Source organism: Leucopleurus acutus (genome assembly GCF_964270905.1).
Source record: "Leucopleurus acutus genome assembly, chromosome: 5".
NCBI lineage: Eukaryota > Metazoa > Chordata > Mammalia > Artiodactyla > Delphinidae > Leucopleurus > Leucopleurus acutus.
In genome coordinates, this window is record NC_139147.1 from 58,806,386 (window position 1) to 58,819,884 (window position 13,499).

Genomic DNA, 13,499 nt, shown 5'->3' on the forward strand with positions numbered 1-13,499 from the left:
TTGACACTCTCTAAAGATTCACTATGGGCAGCTTCTCCAGTGCTAACTGCCTACATTTAGTTATTGAAATCATGAAATTCACCGCCTGTTTGGCCCTGCTGAGGGAAGGCAGATCACTGCTCGAACACCTATAACCTATCAGGACTGCGCTGAGGGCTTTAATTACATCATCATATATCACAAGAGGAAAGAGTCTATTCAAACACCATATCATGGGACATTTTCTTTACAAGCATGAGTGTGTGAGTGTTTATTTTTCTGAATCATCTTAGCCACAGAGGTTATAAAAGGAAGCGAAAGAGCTATATCCACAGTGTTATGTTTTTATGGTTCCGAGGACACTCCCATATGTCAGTTAACATGCTCCACATAAGGGACCTTCCTGACCAGTGAGCATTGGTAATAATTGTTGCTGATTCACAGTCGTAAAGGCCGGAGGTACTTGGTGAAGGAGTAAGGCACAGTAGCTTAGATGGTCGAGTCAGACCTTGGGCCTGAACCCGGCTCTGTTCCTAGCTATTCTTGTGCTACTGGTTAAGTCCTTTATCCTCTTAAGCCTCCATTTCTTCATCAGAAGAATGGTTATCATAATAGAATTTACCTAAAAAAATTGTTATGAGGGTAAAAGGAGAAAATGAGTAAATTGTCTAATAAAGTAAATGTAATCATTACTGTGATTTCTACTTCTATGTGTTTTCCAGACAATAAAGGCTCCCCTGTTTTGCAGCAAGCAGAGGTAGAGCTCATTGACCAAACCCTCTGTGTTTCCACCTATGGGATCATCACTTCGAGGATGCTCTGTGCGGGCGTCATGTCAGGCAAGAAAGATGCTTGCAGGGTAAGTCGTCTTACGTTTCCCTTGCCTAACATGTTGTACTTTCCATAAATGCTTTCACGTTTAATCTATACAACACTGGGCAATAACTCGGGCAGGGGCCTACCTTCATTAATATATTAATTATAATCCAATAGTCTGAGATCAGGAAAAGGTGATTAAATAGTAATCGGATCTGTAAAACTCATTTTCTAGTCACCATGTATTTTCCTCCAACAATTAGGGAATGAAGTCAGCATTTATCATTCTGCCATGATTTTCTTATAACCCAAAACTGAAAAACAAAGCAGAACGCACACACGCAGTGTTTTAGGATCACTAGCTATTTCTTAGCAGCGGCCATGTACCTTCTAAAGAAACAGTGTTTTATTTACTTACTCCTTTAACGCATAGGCTGGGGGAAAGGAAAGAGGAGTGGGAGAGGCGACAGGGACACTCATTTTTATGCCTCTGGATAGGCCTCCTGACAGTGGTGAAGTTGAAGGTCATCTTTGGGGGGACAGTCCTATGAGCCTCAGATTCCAATGTATGCAGATATCTATTTGATTGCCAAAAAGTGAACAGATGATTTAGAGAATGAGGAGGGCAAGGGAGCTGTTCCCGCATCTTTACATAACCTTAAAAATCATCTTATTATAATACTGTAGTGACTTCTATCTTCTAAGCTCCTATTTTGTGGCAAGAGCTGTACTAGGTCCTTTACATAAATTCATTCAAATTATTCTTTCATCCACAGTTTATAGAAGAGGAAACTGGGGCACAGAAAGCCTAAGTAAATTACCCAAGGTCACACAGCTAGTTGAGCTGGGATTTGAACATTTACCTCTGTAATGCTAAACTACTATATTTTGGGTGCTTCCTGCAGCTAGTCGGTTATATAGTCCTGTTCCCCATAGCCACCAGGGTTTAGAGGTTAAATTAGACTGCGTAGAGTTGGTGTGGCAACGGTTAAAATAAAAAGATCCCAGTCTCCTACTAGTTAGAATTCACCTAATCGGGTTTAGACTTGTAAGGGTGGCACCCAGGGACACATTCGGAATGCATTTTTTATCTTTGCCTCTGAGTAAGGTGTAGCTTCAGGTATGCTCCAAAATAAGGAAATAAAAATCCAGATATTATACTTTAAATACTGAGCACAGTAGGAATTCTGTTTAAACATTGAATTATTTCAGCCTTAGCTTTTGAGTTAAGATGTCAGAAAGGACTCTCAAGTGCGGGTGATTTCTCTGTGATAATTATCAGCCAGTGATCCTTGGGGTTTCATAATTGGACCTGGCCAGCTAAACAGGGTCTCCTTTTCTTTCTTCCTCAGGGCCATGAGCCAACACTAAAGTTGCATGACCTAGAGGTAGAAGTCAACCTACCTTCCAAGATAACCATGCCTCAAAAGGTTCTTGTGAGGATTAAATGACCCAAAACAGTGCTTAGCACATACCAGCACTAAATAAATGTTAGCTATTGTTATTATTGTCATTATTATTACTATTGAGGTTTGTTATTTTTTTGGAGGTATGTGAGAATTGTTTCCCCTGCAAGAATCTTCTAATGTCACTCTTGGCCTAAAGAATCTAGTTTCTTATGATGAATGCACCTTTTGATTATAGGAAAAATAATTCTAAAATGACATTGGAAGTTTCACATTATTTCTTGTTACTTCCTCAAACTGCATAGTAGTTAGCCAAGCAAGAACCTGTCAGAGTAGGCGTTTGCTCACAATTCATTAGACACCTTAATGCAAAATTGATGATCATGGGACAAATGTGCTTTTTACTTACATTATCTTCTTGTGTAGGGAGATTCGGGTGGACCTTTGTCCTGTCGAAGAAAAAGTGATGGAAAATGGATTTTGACTGGCATTGTTAGCTGGGGACATGGATGTGGAAGACCAAACTTTCCTGGTGTTTATACAAGGGTGTCAAACTTTGTTCCCTGGATTCATAAATATGTCCCTTCTCTTTTGTAATTGTGCAAATTTGATTTTTGACTGTGTTTTATGTGATAGATTCTTTTAAAAAGAATGCAATAATTATCAGTAAAATGAGATAATTTTTTTCTTCTGGAACTCTCAGATTGCATACATTTGGTATTGAAAGACAGAAAGATTAATATGTATTTTATTCCCTGAAAAATTGCCTCAAGGATAGAGCTGTATTCATTCTCAAGCGTCAAAGGGCCATTGATTCAGGAATGGAAGAAAACTAATGTCATGAACCAAACCTCTAAAATAAGATAAAAAGTGGATGAGACGCTCAAGAATCCATACCTTACTTTATGTTCCTATTCAAGGGCAGATATTTATAAGGATCCAGACAAAACTGATTTATTGAAATAAGTTCCATTAAAAAAAACATGCCAGATCTTCAGTGTTCTAATGAAATTAAATGCATAAAAATGACTCCTTCACAAATGCAAACAAAGCTAAACTCAGTTATTGACAGAGGAAGTACCTATATTTTCCTTATTTTCTAATCCAATTTGTCTAACCATATCACAGGACTTTTCTTCAGCTGTAACATGGTAATATTGTGTACAGAGAAACCATCAAACAACTAACAAAACTTATTTGTCAATTACTAATTAGTAATCTTCACTAAAACGATAGAATGAAGCATTGTGGTAGTTGGATTGAAAGCACTTACGGGGGATTTAAGAAAATTGTGGCAATGCTGGTCAGCAGTTGAAAGACAAAGGAATTTTTGGATGACTGTTTTTTTTGTTTTGTTTTGTTTTGCGGTACGCAGGCCTCTCACTGTTGTGGCCTCTCCCGTTGCAGAGCACAGGCTCCAGACACACAGGCTCAGCGACCATGGCTCACGGGCCCAGCCGCTCCGTGCCATGTGGGATCTTCCCAGACTGGGGCACAAACCTGTGTCCCCTGCATCGGCAGGCGGACTCTCAACCACTGTGCCACCAGGGAAGCCCTGGATGACTGTTTTGAAAGTGAAAATTTTCAGAATATTATCATCTGACTTCTGATCCCTTTATAAAACTCCAATGGCCAAAACTTTCTTTTATTATCAGAGCCGTGCAACACCTAGCACAGTTGTAAACCTATAGTACATGCTCAATACATCATAGTTATTGATTTATTTTGTTTTGATTTAAAGTGTTTCACACATAATCTCAGAGTGAACTTTTCATTAATAGAGGCTGTACTTAACAATATCACCAAGTAGGTAAAAACAGCAGAAAGGAGAAGAATGATATTATTTTTTTCCCTGGGACAAAGTTAAAGAAAGTAATAGCAATGTTATTTTTAAGTAGGATCCAAAATAATGAACCTGGATTTTATAGGACCTCGGAAAATCTTAATGTAACAGCAAAAGAAGAGAGAGCAAAAGGTGTCATAACCCAGATCAGATAGTAAGACTGAAACCTGGATATGATTTCCCTGAGATAGTGAATGTTTTCCATTTCACAAAACATATTTGGATTTGCTAAAAGACTGTTTCCTTCAGATAAAGGAAAAATGTTTTAACGATACACCTCTGGATAGGTTCCTGAGGATTCAGTAAACTGGCCATGGCATAGTGCAATTCAGAGGGCCAAGTGTTCTCCTTAATCCACAAAGGGAGATTTAGCTACTGAACCCATGGCATAGAAGAACAAATTAGGCTGACAGTTCTTAAAACCTAGGTTTATTTTGCCTGGTATTGCTGTGACTTAGGTACACGGTGAATTGTACTTTTTACTTATGGCGATTTCTAAGGAGATTTGCTATTCAACAAAATACCTCACAACTTTGCATAAGTTTGTGATCTCAGTTAGGAGATGGAGGATGGCTAGCATGATCTATCAGATTCATCAGAGGGAGTTTTCAAACCACGCATACATGCTACCATTCTAAGCTCTTGCTGGTGCTAATGTGTGTGTACCGTGTTCCTCATCAGTGCAGACATGGGGAAAAGGTTGAGAAACACCAGTTTAACTTACTTGGCTACCTCATGCCAAGATGCCTTTAGAACCTGAATGATGTAGGAATATCGACTTTATTTTTGCAAAGGTGTGAGTAGAGGCAAATTCCAAGACTGGTTTAGTTAACAGAGTGGAATGGTCTCCAAAAACAAAGACAGGAGCATTTTCACGTGCTAGACTATTGGGGAGAATTTGTAGGGACTCACCCTTCACAGTGCCTGGAAAACTGCAAAATGAAATACCACAAGCCAACCAACTATTTCTCATTAGTTTTCTGCTTGATTATCCTGAGTGGCTGATCCAATTGCTCTAACTGCTGATGTTCAGCATAGTACTGCTTGCCATCTGTCAACATATGGGTACAAAATGTGGTGTTTTTTTGTTTGTTTGTTTTTGCGGTACGCGGGCCTCTCACTGTTGTGGCCTCTCCCGTTGCGGAGCACAGGCTCTGGACATGCAGGCTCAGCGGCCATGGCTCACGTGCCCAGCCGCTCTGCGGCATGTGGGATCTTCGTGGACCGGAGCACGAACCCGTGTCCCCTGCATCGGCAGGCGGACTCTCAACCACTGCGCCACCAGGGAAGCCCCCAAAATGTGGTGTTTTGAAGAGGCATAGATCTATTTGAAGCTAATGAGATGCTTTGGTGACCTCACTTTAATGATGTTACTTTATTTTTTGTTTTATATGATAATCATTTAGGAAATTATTTGCTCTTAAAGGAGATGAAGAAAGAAGAGCAAGTACTATGACAAGAAAAGCAAAATTGAAAACCTTATACTGGTCAGCAAGTCTTGGCAAGAAGTATGTTTGAATTTTTTAATGTTATTTACATTTGACCCCCTTGAACGAACTAAAGTACTTGAGTCAATAATAATTTTTAGATTATATTAAAAAGAACTATTTGTGCAAGAACAGTATACTTTTAAAAACACATTTAAAGAACTATTTATGAAAGAACAATATCCTTTAAAAAGCTACCCCTATAGAAGTCAGTTTTGAAGAAAATGCAAAAAGAAATCTAGATAGAATTTGATTCCTCATTCACAACTCCTAAACTTCAACAAGAATTATTTAATCTAAACCTGGTTCTACCTCCAGGGAGAAACACTTCTTTCTAACTCATCTGAATCTTCAGTTTAGAGTCAGACTGGCAGGATCAAAAAAGTCCTCAAGTAGAAGTTGGTACATTCACCTACATTCTAGGTCAGCTGTCTGGAGATGAAGAAATTTGCAGTTATCAGAAATCAGGAACAGGTTGCAAATAAGAATTTAAGTAGTTCAGGCAATATGGGGAGGTGTGAGCAAGTGTCAGCAATCCAGAAAATGTGACAAGACGGGAACACAAATCAATATCAAAAGAAAGTATATTGGGGCTTCCCTGGTGGCGCAGTGGTTGAGAGTCCGCCTGCCGGTGCAGGGGACACGGGTTCGTGCCCCGGTCAGGGAGGATCCCACATGCCGCGGAGCGGCTGGGCCCGTGAGCCATGGCCGCTGAGCCTGCGCGTCCGGAGCCTGTGCTCCGCAACGGGAGAGGCCACAACAGTGAGAGGCCCGCGTACCGCAAAAAAAAAAAACAAAGTACATTGAATCAAACGTTATTGCTGGGTGCAAAGAGTTTGGGGTAGGTGGGTATTAGTTACAGAGATACTCATAGTTATGGAAAGGAAAGGAATATTTACTGCGATTCTGCTTTTGCCAGGCACAGGAATAAATGCTTTACTTTAATTACCTCATTTAATCCTCCTAACTCTACTGGGTAGGAATCATTTTATAAGGAGGAAAGAAGCTCATAGACTTTAAACAACTTGCCTAAGAACACACAGTTAGTGAGGGTTTAAATTTGATCCTAACTCTTCTCGTCTTCAAAACCTATACTACCATAGGGATGTCAACAGTGTACAAGGACTAGTCTTATGAAATTCTGGAAATGCATTCGAGTCTAGATAAGAGAATTAATAAACCTCGCCTCGTGGTACTCAGGAGGCATTGAGAGATGTGGTGTAGAATATGTTTGTGACAGGAAACAGTAGCTTTCTGGTTCTCTGGGAGAGTGAAGATTTTAGACATCTGTTCATGGAGAAACCAGGCTTGGAAGATAGCTACAGTCCATCCTACACAACAGAGGGAATCTCCCACTGAGAATGAGCTCCTGCAGTCAAATGAGGAAATTATGGGAAAGGTGGTCTGGGGCTGGGTAAGCATAGGAGTCAGGGTTAGAGAGGTTTTAATGGTTCTAGTCAGGGTCTAAGGCCCTGGGTCTAGCAAGCTGTCATCACCGAGAATATTCAAATTAATCAACATTTACAGAGGGCACTGTGCTGGATACAGAGCGGAGTACTGGGAACATAGATACCTCGAGGAGATTAAACAACTGGTGGAGGCAGACAAGGAAAAAAAAATTCCTGCTTATATTCCATTTTAGCCATTCTGGCCTCTTTACTGATTCTCAGACAGTAAAAGTCAGACAGATTCCAGTCTCAGGACCTTTGTCCTGGAGTTCCTTCTTCGTTCAGAAATCTGCAGAGCTAATTCCTTGCCATCTTCAACTCTTTGCTCAAATTTCACTTTCCTAATGAGGCCTAAGTTGGTCACCTTATTTATAATCGCAACTCCCAACCGCACCGCTCAGCTCTCCAACCTCCCATACTCTTCTTTACCTTTTTTTTTTTCCCCATAGCATGCACCACCTCCTGATGTTCTAAAAACATTATTTAAGTTTGCTCCCCCTTAATAAATATTAGTTTCACAATGGCAGTGATTGTGTTTTATTTAGCTATCTCTTCAGCTACATCTCAAGCACCAAGAAGAATGCCTGACACAGAGCAAGAATTCAGCACTACTTGCTGAATTAAATTAGACTGAACATGTGACGTGGTTAGCACAGGAACAACGTGTATGGGTAGCAGAGAAGAGTGTGGATAACTTTTGGTGGAGGAAGGGAATCAGAGAAGGTTTACTGGGAAAAGTGTGTTTCAGCTTGGATTTAAAGATGAAGGGGAGCTGCCCATACAGGGCTGGAGTGGAAGGAAAAGCGTTTCAAGCAGAGGGAGCATCATAAACAAAGACGTGGGGAGTGGCAACAGAATGGGAGAAGGAAGGGCCAGCCAGGAAGAGGAATCTGGTCAGACCAGAGGAGTCTACTGACTACTGAATGTCTGAGAAGGAAGACTAGAAGTTAGTTATTGTAGGGAAAGGTATACATGCAGGTTCCTCTCTCTTTTCACCTCTGATTCATTCTCTGCTCTTAGCCTGGGAGGCTGACCCCCAACCTCCATCACCAGTTTCCAGTGGGAGTTAACGGGCAAAACCCTGGCAGGTGGAGACAAAGATCAGAGAATTTTTCCTCTCTGCTGGACTGTAGTCCTGGCAGCGGCTGCAAATTTTTGTGACTACAGATCCTATCAAGAGGGCCCACCTGATGGTTCTAGTTTTTAATCAAGCTCTAGTCCCTTTTAAGCCTCAGGGTACGGAGGGCTTTCTCCTGTGGCTAGTCCTTGGATGCCTTGGTGCCCCTTCTTGGTTCCCTTAACCCTTGCTCCTTCATCAGAAAGCCTCTTACAAAATCCCAGCTGAGAATGCAGACTGAGTCCTGCCTTTTAGGGCAGAGAAAGCAGAAGTCAGTGCCGGCCAGCAGCTGAGTGGCTGCAGTTAGCACAACCCCATCCAGCAGGCAGATGGAGTCCAGAGTCCAGATGAGCTGGCAGCAGGCAAGAGACAACTAGAGACCCGATATCTAGGCAGTGTCTGAACAGTAGGCATCGAGGGTGCTGGATTTGGGGGCACAAGTCAACATCTTCTGAAATGGAGCTGATTTATATGTGCCAGGTCCAGGTCTCAAACTCATCTCAGTATGTATGTTTGTTGGGGACAGGGAAGAAGTAGGGAAGCAAGCCAGCTCTGAGCAGAAGCTTGAGAGCATCAGCACACCCTGCAGAGCAAACATAATTTCAGGCTCTCAAGACCAGAAGTTCTGAACTATGGACTGTGGATTGTGAGTGGGTGCATATACTTTTTCCTCAGGTTGTGTGTGTGTGTGTGTGTGTGTGTGTGTGTGTGTGTGTGTGTGTAGGTGGTGATGGTGGGGTATCTTGACCCTCTTCCCAAAGGTAGATAATAGCCAACATTTATGAATGTTTGCTATATGTCTGAGTGCTCTGCTGACATCAACTCTATAAATCGGGCAACAACTCCCTTAGGGGGGTACTAACATTATGTCAGCTTTCCAGATGACGAAACTGGGCACAGAAAGATGAAAGTCCAAGGTCTCGCAGTTAGGAACCCTGTGAGAGGGGATTAATCTGGGCAGCCTGGTTCCTGAGCCTGCTGTTCCCTCCACCACTCACTACGGTGTCTTTGCATGACTCTGGACTCGTAAGAGGAAGGAGTGTATTCGTATTATGCACCTTCATTGGCTCAGAACCTCGCACGATGCCTGGCACGCAGGAGATAGTTATATGTTCATAGTTATATGTTGATTAAATGAATGAAATTTTGCTAGACAGCGAAAACTGGGGCAAGCCCGTGCAACAGACAGCTCCTCGAGGAGGGTGGAATGTCCATCCATGCCACAGCCCGACGCCCAATCAGGCCCTCGGCTCAGCTTCTGCTTTGTATATGTACAAATAGCAAAAGGCAGAGCAAGCAGCGCCCTGAACAAACCAGAAAAACAGCCCTCTTCCGCTGTGTTCCGGAGCTCACAGCAGACCAAGGCTGCGGCACCTGGCGGGAGCTAGGGGCGCTTCCCGGGCGTCAAAGCCCGCCTCCAACCCCCCACGCCCCACCAGGCCCCGCCCACCGCCCGAGGGCTCCCCGCCCCGCCCACCGGGGGCGTAGGGCAAGCCACGCTCGAGGCCACTTCGCACCCTCGGGTGTACGCGTCCTGCTTTCTGGCGGGCTGTTTAATCCTCCTCTCCCCGTCCATGGAGGGGGCCGGGCCCCCATCGCCAGGAGATGACCTGGAGCTCTCGGTGATCCAGGGGCAGCCAGACGAGCAGACGCCTCTCAGTGGAGCCGTCCAGGGCATCTTTCCTCTGGAGGAGGAGCCCTGCCCAGTTCAGGTAAGGCCGTCTTCGCTCTGGCAGCGTTATCCGACGGGCTCTGAGCCAGGCTGCTGGCCAGGACCCGGGCCTGGCACCGCAGTTTCCGGTTTCCAGCCAGCTTTCTGGGCGCAGCAGACCCCAAGCGCCGGTGGTGCGCGCTGGAATATTCTGAATGGAGCAGACACAACAATGCCCTCCACCTTGAGCCTGCCCGAGGCCCCTCGGATCCCTCCGGCTCCAAGGAACTTGAGGAATCTTATCCCGGAGGTGTGCGGCTCCTCTCTTCAGAGAGAGAATCCCCAGAGGTAGAGGTGGTTTTAAAAAGTTCATTAACTTTTAACTTGGTTTTTCTGTTTCCAGTAGGGCGAGCCAGCGATAACTGGTGTCTCCTTTTCTTGAGAATTCTTTGTCTTCCTTTCCTATACGACCTTGCTACTTGCCCTCCCCCTCCACCCTCCCCCAGCCTTCACCCACCGCCCACCATCCCCCATCCCGGCTCGCCATCCCCTGGGTCTACACTTTTTGTCTTCTCTCCGTCTGGCCATTTGATTTCACAGGAAGAGATGTAGGGGAGAAGGGAGAAAAGAGCAAGTACAGAAGGCCTGGGGGGCGCACTTGCCCTGCTCAACTAAGGGGAATAACTTACAAGTTCTTGTCTCAAAGAACTAGACCGCCTCATTCGCTTTGGACTCATCTCAGTTTCTAAGTAAGTCCCTGGTGATGTTTAGGCTGAACTCTTCTGATTCAGCTCTAACAGGGGCAGGAAAATTATTCATTCTGATCAAATGCTTGTAACACAGCAGAGACTTTGAATTCTACCTTCCCATTAACCCTTCGAACTGGCTTGATGTTTACTTGGTATATGGAACTCCACATATATACACATATGGTTCCAACCCGATTTTTCTAGGGCCCTCTCCTCTACTGCCATCCCTTTGGCAGCTCAACTGCTGATTTCGGGGATCAGCAGGAAATTCAGAAGTTGAAAGCATTGCTTTTGCTTCCTCCTTGATTCCTAGTAATACTGTAAAGTCTGCTTTTATAGGTACCCTGGAGAGTAATTTGCTACCTTATATTTGAATGAAAGATGAATTCCATAGAAAAATGAAAGTTGGAGGAAGATGATTTGATCTCTGTGCAAGTGGCTGCAACTGTGGACTTGCTGTACAGATCCTCCAAGGCGATGTCTAGGAATGGGAATTGGGAGTACTTGCCTCATGTCAGATAGACCCAGGGCATCCCACGGACTCCATGGTTTGGGACCGAATCCAGAGATCTGAATTCTGGTGACAACTTCCCCATTAAAAGGTGTGTCCCAAGGCAAGGCACTAAGGTCTATGTTTCCCCAGCTGTCAACTGGTGGTAACGTAATGTGGCCAACCAGTCTTCTTTGTGAGGCCTGGGAACGCATGTTGAATACAGTGGAGGAGTAGACTGTGCAGGACACATACAGGGTGTCAGTATTTTATTATCATTTAACCTACCTGGTAGAGATTGCTTTTTCATGTTTTAATTACTTCCTTGTTAGCCAGGTGTATACAGATATCTGAGACTTCCTTGTGAACCAGCTTTGTAGGAAATACAAAGCTGTGTAGGAAATAGGAAAGCTGTGTGAGGGACAGAATGGTGTGAAGATGAAGGGTTACATCAGCACTTGGAGAACATTCTAGAAATGCTTGAAGAGGAATAATTTTTAAAAAGAGGAAAAAAAAATCCTCATCTAATGTGTTAATCATTCTCTTTGGTTCCATAGAATCAGCTGAAGTGTATTTTAAATTGAAAAGTCAACTAATGTAGCCACAAGCGCAAGATCCAGACTCTTAAGACTTTTGTGTGTAGGTCTCTTTAAACTGTATGTTAAGATTTCCAACTTTGAAATGTAGCATTAAGTCCATGTGTTTTTACTAAACATATATTTTGTACCTATCATGTGCCAAACACTTCTGCTACATAAATGCATTTAATGAGCACAACAAACTTCAGAGGAAGGGGGTGGCATTCTGATTTGACAGAAGAAGACACTGAGTGAAGAACTTGAGTCTCAGGCGGAGTTACCAAAATACTCAAGTTCACCCAGTGGTGGCTCTGAGACTGAACTCAGGCTGTTTTTCAAACCTATGCTGCTTTTGTTGATTTATTTTATATGTCTATATATATGTACATAATTTGAATATATAAACATATATAACTTATATTTATTTATGTATAATTGCCTGTTATATATTATTACTAATTTCTGTAAGTTATGGAACGTAGGTGAAATATGAGGAATTGAGTAGCGTATCTGGCATGATGAGGGAGATGTGAGCAGACGGGTAGATGCGTGACGAGCAGGGAAGAGTTTGAGAATCATCGGGAAGAAGACATCCCATATCATGGGTATCTTCCTACTTGGAAGGGCTCATCTGGGAGGGTATTCAAAGGCAGTAGAAAGAACTTTCTGTTTCTTAATTTGGGTTTGGGGCTTGAGGGAAAAAGATTGTAAGCCAGTGAACTTCACTTTGCCTGCCATCACTGTAAACATGGCAATATAGTTGCGTCAAAACTGGAAAAGGCATTAGGGATAATTGAGTAAGACTGCTTTTCTTTTATGGCTCATTTCACGGACTCTGACCTCAGTTTTCAGGTAGAAGTCCCAGAGGCATTTTAAGGGATGGCGGCATCATTTTGATAATAGCAGTAATAATCCATGGGTAGTTTTGAGGCAGGCAATACATATATGAATGGGCTAGCTAAAAATCGGCCCACTGACATGTATTGTTCAGAATTTAGGACAAGAATCAGCTGGCTCTTTTGTGCTTGAGTCAACAAGTGGATTAAATCCCACAATGAAGATTACAAAATATAGATTTTACTGTGTGCTAAGAAAAATTTCCCCTGATCTATATAATACCTCTTCCTAATTGAGCCAAAGAGAAGAAAAGCTTTTTGTATCCAAGAGATACGTAGTCTTGCCATTGTTTCAGGACCTTATGTCATGTATTTGGACCTTATTTGAAGAGGGATGTGAATATATCTGGGGGAATAGTCAGAGGAAAGTCACAGAAATTCTTGGGCCATATGCTGCCATCATAGAGTGTAAAATGCAGTTTGCAAAAATCTTCAGAAGCCACTCTGGAGAAGACCCTGCCTGTGGCCTCTCCTCATGACCTAGAATTTGGGCAAGAGATGCTAAAGAAGGCAGTGAAGGAGGCATTGTGTTTCCATGGCCCAGTGTGCGTGGGTAGCATGCATCTGCTGGATCAGAGGCTCTCTCAAGGCAGGGTGGACTCTCCTGGGGGCACTTCGAAAAACTAGGATTCCTGTGTTGATTCTGGTGTGCAGACCGCTGAGCAGCGCTGTACTCCGTTGATGGGTTGGGTGTGTCTGACAGACCATTTTACGATGACATAAAATATGTGAAGATTAGTCATTCAAAGGATAGTGGTCTCTGCCTTCGGGCTGATGGCAGGAGAAGGGGCCAGCCTGTAGGATGGCAGTGATGGGCTGGACAGGAAGAGGCATTTCCTACAGAGGAGGGCTATATAATTCTGAGCTGAGTTCCCCCAGGAAGTCAGAATATTGGTCTCCTCACACCACCAGCGTCCTAGTTTGTGGTCTCTAAGGGATAGCATAGGTGAAGGCACAAAGGGCCAAAGAGGTGCATTGACCCTCATTCATGGGCTCATTTGAGACTCCAGACCATTTCATTTGGCACGAATCTTTATGG

At 43.4% G+C, this 13,499-nt stretch overlaps 2 protein-coding genes across 3 annotated transcripts in view; both read left to right on the forward strand.

The window, feature by feature from the left end:
• TMPRSS7 (transmembrane serine protease 7) overlaps positions 1 to 2,798 on the forward strand; it is a gene marked incomplete at both ends in the record, with an annotated part of 48,684 nt that extends 45,886 nt beyond the window's left edge. For both annotated transcript variants that reach the window (XM_082839469.1, XM_082839470.1), the window contains 2 exons: positions 702 to 838; positions 2,628 to 2,798. In XM_082839469.1, coding sequence (XP_082695595.1) covers positions 702 to 838; positions 2,628 to 2,798 — 308 coding nt within the window. The remainder of the gene's footprint in view (positions 1 to 701; positions 839 to 2,627) is intronic.
• Positions 2,799 to 9,661: 6,863 nt separating this feature from the next.
• LOC309961636 (TPA-induced transmembrane protein) overlaps positions 9,662 to 13,499 on the forward strand; it is a 30,409-nt gene continuing 26,571 nt past the window's right edge. Inside the window, exon 1 of the mRNA XM_082839085.1 lies at positions 9,662 to 9,808. Within this exon, the coding sequence (XP_082695211.1) occupies positions 9,671 to 9,808 (138 nt within the window). The 5' untranslated portion in view covers positions 9,662 to 9,670. The remainder of the gene's footprint in view (positions 9,809 to 13,499) is intronic.